This window comes from Crocuta crocuta, unplaced genomic scaffold, assembly GCF_008692635.1.
Source record: "Crocuta crocuta isolate KB4526 unplaced genomic scaffold, BGI_CrCroc_1.0 scaffold9, whole genome shotgun sequence".
NCBI classification, from domain to species: domain Eukaryota; kingdom Metazoa; phylum Chordata; class Mammalia; order Carnivora; family Hyaenidae; genus Crocuta; species Crocuta crocuta.
The window spans coordinates 1,697,239-1,710,164 of NW_027551567.1; the positions used below are offsets into that span (position 1 = coordinate 1,697,239).

General features: G+C 42.2%; 2 protein-coding genes across 3 annotated transcripts in view; both read left to right on the forward strand.

Moving 5' to 3' along the window:
• The window catches only part of MDN1 (midasin AAA ATPase 1), a 166,802-nt gene extending 160,637 nt beyond the window's left edge, over positions 1–6,165 (forward strand). For both annotated transcript variants that reach the window (XM_077750370.1, XM_077750369.1), the window contains exons 98-102: positions 1,217–1,290; positions 1,394–1,508; positions 2,389–2,452; positions 3,846–3,988; positions 4,746–6,165. In XM_077750370.1, the coding sequence (XP_077606496.1) occupies positions 1,217–1,290; positions 1,394–1,508; positions 2,389–2,452; positions 3,846–3,988; positions 4,746–4,934 (585 nt within the window). In that variant the 3' untranslated portion in view covers positions 4,935–6,165. The remainder of the gene's footprint in view (positions 1–1,216; positions 1,291–1,393; positions 1,509–2,388; positions 2,453–3,845; positions 3,989–4,745) is intronic.
• Positions 6,166–9,532: 3,367 nt separating this feature from the next.
• Positions 9,533–11,755, forward strand: LYRM2 (LYR motif containing 2). The gene is made up of 3 exons (XM_077750229.1): positions 9,533–9,628; positions 10,244–10,384; positions 10,822–11,755. Exons 1-3 carry the CDS (start codon positions 9,584–9,586, stop codon positions 10,900–10,902), a joined length of 267 nt encoding a protein of 88 aa, XP_077606355.1. The 5' UTR covers positions 9,533–9,583; the 3' UTR covers positions 10,903–11,755.
• Positions 11,756–12,926: the final 1,171 nt, after the last annotated feature.

Consider the following 12,926-nt stretch of genomic DNA (forward strand, 5'->3'; position numbering starts at 1 on the left):
GACCTGAGCCAAAATCAAGAGTTAGATGCTTAACCAACTGAACCATCCAGGCGTCCTGAAATTGTTTTGTTTTTGTAGCCTTGCTGTGCTCCTGTCTAGCTGTAGAAGAGTAACTCTGACAATGTTTATTTTCCACAAAATGCAGTGTACCGTTAAAACTTTTTTTAAGGCCTTGTACAACATATTTGAATATCATTGATTTTTAAAAAGTGTTCTGTGTACATCTCTTTAAGTCTGAAATTATTTCATGCTAATAGTATTCACAAGGCTTAACAGCCTGAAAAGAATTATGATACCACCATTATGGATACAGAAGAGTGATTTTTTTTTTTTTTAAGTTTATTTATTTATTTTGAGAGAGAGCAAGTGAGCATGGGAGGTGCAGAAAGAGGGAGAGAGAAAATCCCAAACAGGATCCACTCTCAGCATGGAGCCTAACTTGGGACTCGGTCCCACCGCTGTGACATCATAACCTGAGCTGGCATTAAGAGTCAGTCGCTTAACCAACTGAGCCATCCAGGCACCTGGAAGAGTAATTAATGTTCTTTGCATTGATGCTATTACCTCGTATGAACCAATGAGCAACCTAAGTCTGTACTTGTGCTCTGCTGTAAAAAGAATGTGACCTCTGAACCTGGGTTCAGCTCCAAGCTTCCCACTTATTGCCACATGATATTGGGCAATTTATTTCTTACATGTCAGTTTCATCTTCTGAACAATGAGATTGTAACAGTATCTGTCTCCTTCAGAGCTATGAAAACTAAATGAAGTATGCACTCTGTTTAATGCCTAGCACTTGGTATGTATTCAGTAGATGTTAGTTGTTACAAGTATCATCATTTTTTTAATGAAATTTAAATTCTAAGACCATGCTATCATTTATGTAAGGGGTTAATATCTTTTACCCATATGAGATTACCTCTTGTATAGTTCCCTCAACCCCCTAAAAGAGAAAAATTCTGAAAATTTTATGACCAAATCTCATAAGATCACTTTTATTACATGATGTCTAGAGCAGACCTTTGCTACTAGTGTAATGGACTCTGGGTCTCAGGATTTGGATTAGCTAGGGTTGATTGTGAATAGCCATGTTGTCATTCCCTGTGTGCCATCCAAAAATAACATTTTCTATGGACTCTTTGGTATAAAAAAGGTTAAGAGACACTGATCTAGAGCATATTCTGATTCCTTCAACCCGTAACTTTCTATTTCATAGCTGGCATTTGAATCTTTGGCTGTGATTGGAAATGCTTTAACCCTCCTGGAAGTGGGTCAGATTGCCGTGTGCAGGTAAGCATACTTTTTTAATCCCAGTGGGAAAATCAACTTCCTTTTATTATGTTATCACACACAAAAAAACCTCCCACTGTATTTGGGGTTTTTTTCTCCCTAGTTTTGGAGAGTCCATAAAGCTATTACACCCATTCCATGAACAGTTCAGTGATTCCTCAGGTTCCCAGATTCTGCGGCTCTGCAAATTCCAACAGAAGAAAACCAAGATTGCTCAGGTATGCTGATGTCACATGTCCTCTGCTTAGCCATTTTTCAGCATGTGTGGGAGAGACATAATTTTTAGTACTCCCTCCCTCCAGTATGGCTTTAGGACAGGTAAAAATTCCCAAAAAAAACCCAATTTAGAGATGCCTGGGTGGTTCATATCTAAACCTCAGCCCGTCCACCACTGGAATAGAAATTTCCCTGGCATCCATTAACAAACAGGTATAAGCTCTTTTTTTGAGTTCCTCAAAGGTTTTTGACTTTATATCACTAATTTTCGGGCTCCCTACTTTTTGAGAGATTTGGAACTTTTGTAAAAATAAGCCGTCTCCCGGTACCATTAATCAGGCCAATTTCTATCCCTCATTTGACCTAGAGAAGAAATGATGTAAAATAGAGCCAATGACTTGCTCAGGATGACGTAAGTTCAAAACACAGGATAGGATAATAATTCTGTCCTCTTCATTTCTGCCCTCAGCCTACTTTCTTGATGTTTCACTAGACGTTTTACATTTTCTTGCCCTTTTCTGCTCAGCTATTTTCTTCCGAAAGAAGACAGCTGTTCTGTTCATTTGGGGGAGTTACTGATGTCTTGTCTTCACCCACCAGGGGAAGTATTTCTTTTCTTCTAGGGTGTGTTAAACAGAACACTAGTGGTGTGTGTGCCAGAGATGCATGTCGGTGCTGGAGAAGCCAGGGCTCAGGGAATAGACGCCAGAACTGCAAGGATCATCTCCCCCTTCGGACAGGGGCAGGAGGGATAGTTTGATTGCCTGTAGATCTGAGATGGTTATTTGATAATCACCTGAGTGTCAGAAGTAATTTCAGACTCTGTGACAGTGGGAAGAGTTTCGGTGGTTTTCTAACAGCCTGTCTCTGGTTCTGGTTTAGTTTCTCGAGTCTGTAGCCAGCATGTTTGCAGCTGCACAGCGGCCCTCCCAGCATGCCAGCCCAGGTGAGCTGCAGTTCTCGTCTTTATGCACACACCACCTTTCCATTGTGTGCATCCACAGGCCGCTTGCTTCATCCCGCTGAACCCATCACCAATTTTTAAAGTGGATGCTGCATAGGAAAAGTTATAAGTAGGAGCTGGAGAGAGATTAGGCATTCATGTAATTTGTTATTCAACCATTTATCTGTTCAGAAATTTGTATTGAACCCATGCTCATAACCAGTGGAGGAATTAGATACTAATTAACTACAGTTGATCCTTGAACAATGCAGTGGGCAAGGGGATGGGGGCGAGTAGGAGCACCATCCCCCTGCACAGTAGAAAATCCATGTGTAACTTTTGAGCCCTCAAAAACTTAGCTACTAATAGTCTACTGTTGACTAGAAGCCTTTACTGGTAACAGTCATTGGCAGTTTTGCATATTCTGTGTATTTTGTACTGTATTTTTACAGTAAGCTAGAGAGAAGAAAGGGTTAAGGAAATCATAAGGAAGAGAAAGTATATATGTAGTACCATACAGTAAGATATCTGCATATAGGTGGACCTGCTCACACACTTCAGATCTGTGTTGTTCAAGGGTCAACTGTAGTTTGTTAGAGTTCAGAGTTGTGAAGGAGGAGCAAGGTGTAGGGATTTAGTATAAAGAATATTCTGTAATATTTTAATAACAGAGGGAAGCAGGGGAGGACATAATTCAGAAACCAGCTAATCCAACCATGATTGAATTGGGGCTTGAAACACACCAATTCTTTACCTAGCTCTTCCTAAAAATCTCTGAATCCTGATGGTTTCATGGAGAAGCTTCCTATTTGAAGCAAGTCCTTCACACCTCTCAACACTCAGTGAGTTTCCTTGAGAGAAAGACTGACCTCATACACTGTATGTAGTAGTCTTTCATTGGAAACATTATAGGTAAACCATGAATACAAACGTTAAAAATTTTTTATTTCAATGGCCCTTCTACTTAAGTTTTCATTTAAATGAGTCAATTTTAAAAAGAAAAATACGCAAATTAGGTACAAGAAATTTGGAAGACCCAGTTCCAGGTTTCTGATTTAGGTGCTTTCTTCTAATGGCCTACTCAATACTGCCATTTTTATACTTTATAGCCATAAATATATGTTTAATTCTCAGATGTTGCTATACAATGAAATTGATCTAATGTGATGGGGAAATTGTTTTATTGACCAAAGCTTCGTATGTCTGTGCAGCCTTGTGTCCCACTGTGGCATCTAAAGTCCCATCTTAGAGGTCCCTTTGCTTGTGCCCAGTATCCAGATGTCTGTTTAGTGTTGGCTTTCTCTGTACTATTAACCAGTTTGTCTTTGGGTACTTTCGAGTTGTTAAGAGTGGGATCTACATTTTGTTCCTTCCTCTCCTGTATGCTCTACCACAGAAAATGCACAGCTCCTCCTGGTGGTCTCTGATGGACGTGGCCTTTTCCTCGAGGGCAAAGACCGAGTCCTGGCGGCAGTCCAGGCTGCCCGGAATGCTAACATCTTTGTCATTTTTGTTGTTTTGGACAATCCCAGTTCACGGGTGAGTGATACTAAAAGCTGCTGTTCTGGAGATAAAGTGGGGATATCCTGTTCTATCTGAAATATGGCCTAGGTCACACCATCTCCTAATGTTCTTCAGACACGGTCCTAGGCACTTTTTTTGTTAATATTCCCACTTTACAGTGAAGGACAGAAACACAGGTTATAGGTAATGAGTAGGAAAGCCAGAATTTGGATGTTCCAGGGACCACCCTCTTAAACACTTGCTGTGGCAACGCCTGCTCTAGTGGGTCATCCTCTCCCCCTGCACTGTGTCATTGCTGGTACTGCCTTGATGATGGGCCTTGTCTACTTGGAACTATACACCAGCCCTTGCCGGTTACCTGTATCCCAGCAGTGACCTTCCCAGAGCAGGAAGCATCAGTTGCTAAGTGAATGATGCCCACGGGTCAGTTCTGTTCCAGGGGAAGCACGGTCTCTGAAGGTCACATTAAGGCCTGGATAACAAGTTGGAAGATTTCAGTGGAGTGAATTACTCTAAGTAGAAAATGGGGGAAAATAACTTACTGGAAAGTTGGGTTTTCTGGTCTGTCCTTTTCCCTTTTTCAGTGTCCATTCCCCTGGAAACTGTTCAGAGAGATCTGTTGCCTCCTTAATGAGAGCTCTTAATAATAAAAGCCAACTTTATATCAGGAGTTAGATACAGGAGACCTAAAAACTGTTAGCAACAGAAATCAGGGAAGAGCTAGCCAAGGATACTGGTTTGGTTTTTATCTCCAAATGTCTCCTGTTTACAGGATTCTATCTTGGACATCAAAGTGCCCATATTTAAAGGACCTGGAGAGATGCCTGAAATCCGCTCCTACATGGAAGAGTTCCCGTTCCCGTTCTACATCATCCTTCGCGATGTGAACGCACTCCCGGAGACACTCAGCGATGCTCTCAGGCAGTGGTTTGAATTGGTGGCGGCCTCTGACCACCTGTAGGGAAGGAACAGAGTCTAAAGTGAGACTTTACACCACGGTCAGACTGTGACGCCTCTAGCCAGACTTTACACCACGGCCCCTCTTTTGGACAACTGCTTCTAAACTCACAGCTCTAAAATGTTATTTTATCTTAGATCTGATTTATAAAAATTCACCTAATAGCTACAGTTTTTATTACAATGTACACTTTATCTTACAGTGTGCTTTCAGAGACTGGCCAGCCTGGCCCCTGGCTCCAGTTGTAACAAACCCAGGGTAGCAGTGGGTGTCTGGACCTGGAAGTCCTGGCCCAAGAGGAGGCCAGGGCCCAGCTATCACTTCCCTTTGCAGGAGCCCTGGACGCCCGCCTGGGGGAGTAGCTGCTGGGAGAATGGGACCGACCTAGTCCTTTGGACAAAGGACCAAAGGCAGCTGCCCTTGGGACCCTGCTCTAAGGCTCTGCTTTTCGAGCCCACAGTGTATATCCAAATGCTGTTAGGGGGCAGACACAGCTGTAGTTTCTAGAGTCTCGAGTGCATGTGTTTCTCATTGTGCTTCATGTGAAAGGAACTACCTTCTCTTTGAGGGTTAGGAAGGTCGGGGTGTGGGTGTTCTCATAAAGCAACCAGAGAGCATGGGAGCACAGGTAAGCTGAAAAATGACCCTTGGGCTGTGTAAAAATGAAGTGGCTTTTCTGTGCCGTCTTTCCCATTTGCTGCAGGAGACTATGCAATGATGGAAAAATGACTTTCCCTTTGGTTATTTCATTCTCTCAGTGCCATGATCCCTGTTGTAGTAATTTATTTCTTTAGTTCATTTTTTCTTAACTGTTAAGGGGAAGAATATTCCTCTCACTGCTTTTAAGCTACACTGAGCCAGTCTTGTTCTGGAAAAGAAATGCTTTGTTTAAGAAAACTAAGCTACTCCTTACCCCGCAAACTACATCAATGATTTTTAGACAGTTTTTACTTGGCCAGACAGCACTGAATACTTGAAATTGTGTGCGGTATTCTATTTAAGTTGTCAGAAGATTCTTTTGTAGACAACATGCCATCACATAGTCATCTATCTCCCATCTGCTTTCACGTTACACTGTGAAGTTTGCCACCACTTTTGAGGTGGTCAAAGACACAGATTGCTTGTTGTTATACCAAGTGTCCTAAAGCATGTACCTGAAGTTATATCATTTTTTATTCTAAAAAGCTATGCAGCTTATATTCTGAAAATTATTAAATATATACCACTGTTGTAATTCGTGACCAGTTTGTTTGTTTTTTAAAGTGCTTGAGAAGCAGGGAGTGCAGAGTGGGAGAGAGAATCTGAAGCAGGCTCCGTGCGGAGCCCAGTCTCAAAACCATGAGATCATGACCTGAGCCAAAAACCAAGAATCAGACACATAACTGACCTTGGCTGTCGGATCAGTCAGCTGTCACTGGCATATGCTGCCTTACCACGGCCCCACCACCTCAGTGGCTTCTTGTAGTAAGGGTTTATTTCTCGCTTGTGTTTCATGTCCATGGTGGGTGAGCTGCCACGCGCGGGCCTTGTGACACAGGAAGGGGTGAGTTGCTGGAGAACATAATGGCTGACACAGATTTTGCTCCAAAATGATAGGTTCCTTCCATTCCTATTTCATTGGCCATAGCCATCAGTGATGGGTCTGGAAGGAAAAGGCACCAACATTCTGACCATGGTGTTGTCTGTCATATGTACCTTTGAAATTGGACCATCTAAACTGAAGCCTCCTCACTGATACCCAAGAGTCCCATTTTCAGCTTGTGCTGTGATGGGAAATGTGGGAGCAGTTGCAGGAGACCTCTAAGGAACTGCGATGCGGTGAAGGTAAGAAGCATGATGCACTTGAGCCGGAGTTAGAGGATATGCTTGCTCAGCTATTAGATTGGACAAGACGAGGGTTTGGATGAAGACAAAGTAAGGCAGCTTTTAGACATTTTTTTAGACATTTGTTTTATCCCTTCTGCTCTCCACTGTATGCAGTGCACTCTGACTGCACTGTACCTGGAGCACCTTTTTATTTTAGAGAATCCCAAGCAGGTTCCATTCTCAGTGTGGAGCCCCCCACATGGGGCTCAATCCCACATCTCTCTGGGATCATGACCCGAGCCAAAATCAAGAGTCAGATGCTCAACTGACTAAGCCACCCAGGCACCCTAGGAGTGCTTTTAATCTGTAGCTGGACTACTTTGGTGGTCTCCCAGACAAGTCCCTTTGCCCACTTCATTTTCTCATAACATCCAAGAAAGAGATCATGCTTCTAGGGTGACCTCTCCCGTCCCTTCTCTCTCCCAGAATCCCTACCACACTACTGGTTCTGGTTACAGCAAATGAGAGGTCCTGGAATCTATCAGCATCCTAGGTGTTCTTTGGAATTCTCTGATCTAATGTGCCTTTCTGGAAACACCTACCTAGCTCAGTTTAAACCCTCAGGTATGAACCCTGACATCATCTGTAATATTGCATTGGACTGGAACTCACACTTTAGGCAAAAAATACCTAAGACGGGAGCATCTGTGACTCGTGACAGCATTACAGGGTCTAGCATGAGTTAATGTTTCTGGATGGGAAGAACTAGTATAAAAATGTCTTCTCACATTAATTTATAGATCCACACTATCAATTTTAGCAAAGATCTTACAGTGATCAGTAGGGAAAGGATATACAAGATTCTTAACAAGAAACTACAGGGGAGTAGTTCTGCCAATTAATAAAACATACTATCCCTAGATGAAATAATCCTGAACAATTTGTTCAGATCCTTAAAAAATTTAACATATGAGCATCATAAAGCCCAAGAATGTTTGTTTGTTTTTTTAATTTTAGTAATTTAGAGAGAGCCCGTGAGCAGGAAAGGGGCAGAAAGAGAGGAGAGAAAATCCCAGGCAGGCTCCCTGCGGTCAGCACGGATCCTGATGTGGGGCTTGATCCCATAACCCTGGGATCACGACCTGAGCCATGATCTAGAGTTGGATGCTCAACTGACTGAACCACCCAGGTGCCCCAGAAGAATGATCTTTCCACTTTAGCAGCTGGAAAAAAAAAAAAAATGACATCCACATCATGCCATAAAACAAAATAAACGGCGTAAATATTTTAAAAGTTAAGGAAGACACAAATACAGAATTACAAAGCTCTGAAGGGGAGAAGATAAAATTGAAAACCCTTGAAAGAAAAATACATGACTGCATAGAAACTTCTTGAAGCTTTATAAGCAGGACTAAAATTGTTTTTAGTTTTGAGAGAGCCAGTGCATGGGGGAAGGGCAGACTCCTTGCTGTCAGCATGGTGCCTGATGTGGGGCTTGATCTAGTGAATCATGAGATCATAACCCAGAGCCGAGATCGAGTCAGACACTTAACTGACTGAGCCACTCAGGTGCCCCCAAAAGTACTGAAATTTTAAAACTAGCCAACAACCCATATAAAATTAGAGTAAAAACCTTGATCACCATAAATAGACCAGTCATGACAATTCATAAAAGTGGCAAAGGATATTTAATTTCACTAATTTTTATGAGAAGAAAATTGCTATTGCAATTAGACAAAACTTCAAAAATTGATCATAGCATCACCCATACAATGCCTGGTAATGTTCAAGAAAGCTAATATCAGAGTACAGGTGACAGGTCCTGTTTTTAGTAGGACTCACTGAGATCCTATTTCACTTTAATAGAGGAAAGAGGCTGGGTGAAATCAAGTTGCCAGAAGAACACAACTAGAAAAAGGGACCACACCAGGCAATTCCAACAAGTGAGGCAATCAAGTAAATGCTCAGTAGACAGGTAACCAAATGAACATTTTTGGCTGTATTCTAATTTAGAACAATTCTATTTGACAAAGAATATAGCAAAGATTCACTAACCCTACTTACATAACTTAAGAAAATGTATGTGTTGTGGGGAGGGTAAAGTTACAAGGAAATAAAAGCTTAAAGGTGTGGGCATGTTCAGTGTCTCATTATTAGTGATACAAAATGGATAAAACTCCAGTGGGGTAGCCATTTAAAACCTCATGAAAACTATTGTGAAAATTAATAAAGGGAGACTTCACTGGAGTCGGAAGGCTAGAAAGGAATGCTTACCACTCAATGTCCCTTCCTGGAATTGCCCATTACAGACTCCAAGCAGGTCAATAGGAAAGAATCATAAATTACAGGCCCCAACAGGTAAAAGACTTAAGAGGCGCAATGTACAAGAACTACTTTCCTGCAACCCAGTGAGAAATCATCACCCTCAACTCTTTATTTTCCAGTGGCAGTAAACCTTCATATCTTTGTTATTTCTAACTATGCACATTTAAAAAGCTAAAAAGGAATACACTAAATTTTAGCCCGGTCAAACTGCCATTTAATGAAAACCACAGTGACAGGAACTAGGCCAGTTGCCTTATCACAACCACTTGTGACACGAACTGTAATCCCCTCTGTCCATAGGAAAATTTTGTCCGAGAAGTAAAATTGTCCAAGGTTATATATAGCTTATTGCTGGTTCCAACTGCTGGGGTTTCAGTTAGACACACCGCGGGGCTTTTGGAGGCCAAGTGTAATTCGCAGGCCGTCTCCAAGGAAACCGGGTTTACCCCGCTTCCTGGCCACGCCCCCACTTCCGCTCCTGCGCATTGGCGCTCTAGGGGGACCCACGCTGCCTGGAGGACATGGCCACTTCCAGGTTACCCCCGGCGACTCTAACACTAAAGCAGGTAACACCTGTTCTCGAAAGCCTTCTAGGGAAGCTTTCCAGGGTCTGATTTCACTTATCCGTCTCTCCCTCGATACCCTCCTGCATAGTGCGTCTCCGGAGTGGCTCAGTCCAACACGGAATTCTGACCCCGCGCACACTCCCTTTGCGATTGGCCCGGCTTGGGGCGGGGCTTCCCGCTGCGGAAGCTGGGGTGGGGGCTGACCTCTGGCCACGGATTCACCGGGCCAACCGTCTGTCTGTCTATCTCTTGGAACCTATGCCTTGGCCACGGTAAAGATTGCTCTGGCTGTTGTACTGAGCTATTGTAAGGAGTGAGATTACCAAAGGATTTTTAACAACTGCATCGGTTTAGAAAAAACACTGTTACTGTAATCACAGCTTTTAGTAACTGGTAGCCTTTTTTCTGCCCTTTTTCTGTCTTTTGATGGTAAGGGTTCTTAGGTTTGACAAAGGAGTAAACAAAGAGCCCAAACAAACTATTCACCCTTTTCTGAAAAGGGTGAAATTTTGAAAAAGGCAAAGAAAAGTCACCTGTTTAGTTTGGTTTCCCAAAGTACAGCCCTCTGGGCTGTAGGGTTGGCAGTTGTACTGACATTTCTCCTCCCCTCTACAGTTCCTGAGAAGGCAACAAGTTCTCCTGCTCTACAGAAGGATTTTGCAAACAATTCGGCAAGTTCCAAACGATTCTGATCGCAAATACCTGAAGGACTGGGCAAGGGAAGAATTCAAAAGAAACAAAAATGCCACCGAAGAGGTGAGGAAGAGATCACGGGGAGGACAGGCCCTGACCACTTTGTATTATTTGGGTATTTATCTTTTTAAAAGATGAGTAGACATCTTGGAGTGTGTCACAGAGATGACAGATCTTCAGCATTGCTTTTAGTGTTAACCTTTTTTTTACTTCAATGATATTTAAAATTTCATCGTCTTTGCTCCACAGTAGCATCACCTGTCCTCTTAACTAGATCTAGGTACACACATGAAAAGATTATAAATAGGACAGCATGGTGGTTTGGGAATATGATGACTGGGGTATCCTAAAGCAGGCTAGACACCACCCACAGTTGTCAGCCTGGGGCTTTCGTGATACCCAGCGTTCCAAGTCTCGGTGTTGGTTCCTGACTAACAAATAAGAAGATAGAGCTGCTTTAATCAGGTAGAACAATGACCAGGTTTCACTTTCTTCTACAGGATACAATCCGGATGATGATTACTCAAGGCAATATGCAGCTCAAGGAGTTAGAAAGAACACTTGCTTTGGCAAAATCTTAACTACAGCATTATTCTGAAAGATTTTCAAAGTCTCCATGTATGTTGTCCAGCTGATTAGACTCAATGATGGACAGCCTGTACAGGACTTGGGAAAATACAGAACATGGAGCATGGCATGTCAGAGCAAAGAAAAGCACATCAGAACAATTGCCTGAACACTGAAAACTGTGTATTTTGAAAATGTTTTTGGATGTGTCAGCAGTTTAAGCAGCAAAAACCAGTATAGGTGGTCAGCACAGAAGATGATCAATACCCTTAACTATCTGGGAAATACAGAGCTAAACCACACTGAGCCAGTATCCGGATCAGCTGGAATAACTAATTAAAAAGATAATAACAAATGGTGGTAGAGATGTAGGGAAATTGGACCTCTCATACCTAGCTGTGGGAATAGAAAACCGCACAGCCAATTTGGAAAACAGACTGTCAGCTGCTTAAGAAATTAAGTTCAACAATTCTGCTCCTAGGTCTGTAACCCAGAGAACTGAAAACCTTTCTACAAAAAACTTGTACAGATCCTAACAAACAGCCAAAAAGTAGAAGCAAACCAAATGCCCATCAACTGATAAGTGATTAAATAAGATGTCCATAGACTTAGCAAAAAAAGGAATTAAGTACGGATACATGCTATACACGGATGAACCCCAAGACCAGTCCCAGAAGATCACGTATTGTTGGATTCCATTTATATGAACTGTCTGAAGTAGACAGAAAGAGGTGTTTGCTTGGGGCTGTAGACAGCATGGAGAAAAATTTGATATGGGGTTCCTGTTCTGGATGAGGAAAGCACTCTAACATTAGATTGTGGTGTTGGATGCACAACTCTGAATATACTCACGCCCACTGAATTGTACATTTTGTATGTGTGGTATGTGAATTCTGCTTCAACAAAGCTAGGTTTTACTGATTCTTCCCCCCCCCCGATATATAATTGACACATAATACTGTTGTGTAAGTCAATAAAGCTGTTTTAAGAAGCAGTAGGAGATTTATGATCTGAGGCATACTGACCTCAGGAGATACCCTAGACCTTTCTTGAAAAAAGTCCTTCTGCGTTGCCTCTCAGGGTTGTTGAGGTAGGGTCTTCAGATGTGTCATGATCTCATGGCAGAGGACTCTCTGAAAAGGTCACCACTGGGAATCTAGACCCTTGTTGGAAAGGAGAGAGAAGCCTAATGAACACTTTGAAGTGCTTACCAAAAAGAAGAGACAACTTCTGGGTGAAACTAATGAAATTACCTTAGCATCCACAAAGAAAAAAAAAGGATCAGGGGAGATCCTTGGTGCATTAGGTTCCCTTCCAGTGACGGGAAGAAAAAGAGTAAGAATACATTGAAGATAAGAAATTGACGAGCACATTTTGAGACCAAATGTATAACAGTTAATTTAGTGAAAGTGAGAGCTTATGGAAGAGGCTGATAGACAGTCCTGCAGACTGACTGCCTCTGTTCATTTACAGAACACATCTAAAAAGTTAATCCAAGAATCTGACCAGCACCTGGAAAATGTAGGAAAAATTTTGCAGAATGGTTACCTAGTACCAGATTGGGCACCAAAGGTGAGAGAGAAGCAGATGGTGGCCTTTGTCAATGACCTGCATTGCCAGGGTCCACCCAACCCTCCCATGGCCTCAAAGCCCTCAAGACAAAAATCATTCTTCCACAGGGTAATCGAATTCAATCAAAATGCATGAGCTAATTACTAGGTTTGTATATAGGTGTACACTAGTCAACCTATCACAAGGCCATTTGATGAAAAGAAGTATTTATGAACAGTTTCTGAACAGAATACTTTTCTTTGTACAGCATGATATACATACTCAAATTAGGCTATCTCTAGTAAATCTAAGATCTTGACACCAAAAGTCATCCTTTTATGAGGTGTAGAAGTCAGTGACTTGGTGACGTTTTTCTAGCAGTGGTGTGGGTCAAAGATGTAAGAGCATTCGTGGTTTTTATTTGCAAGATGCAAAAATACCAAGAAAACCTAACTTGGGTTTGTTTTGATTGTTGAAATTGGGCAAA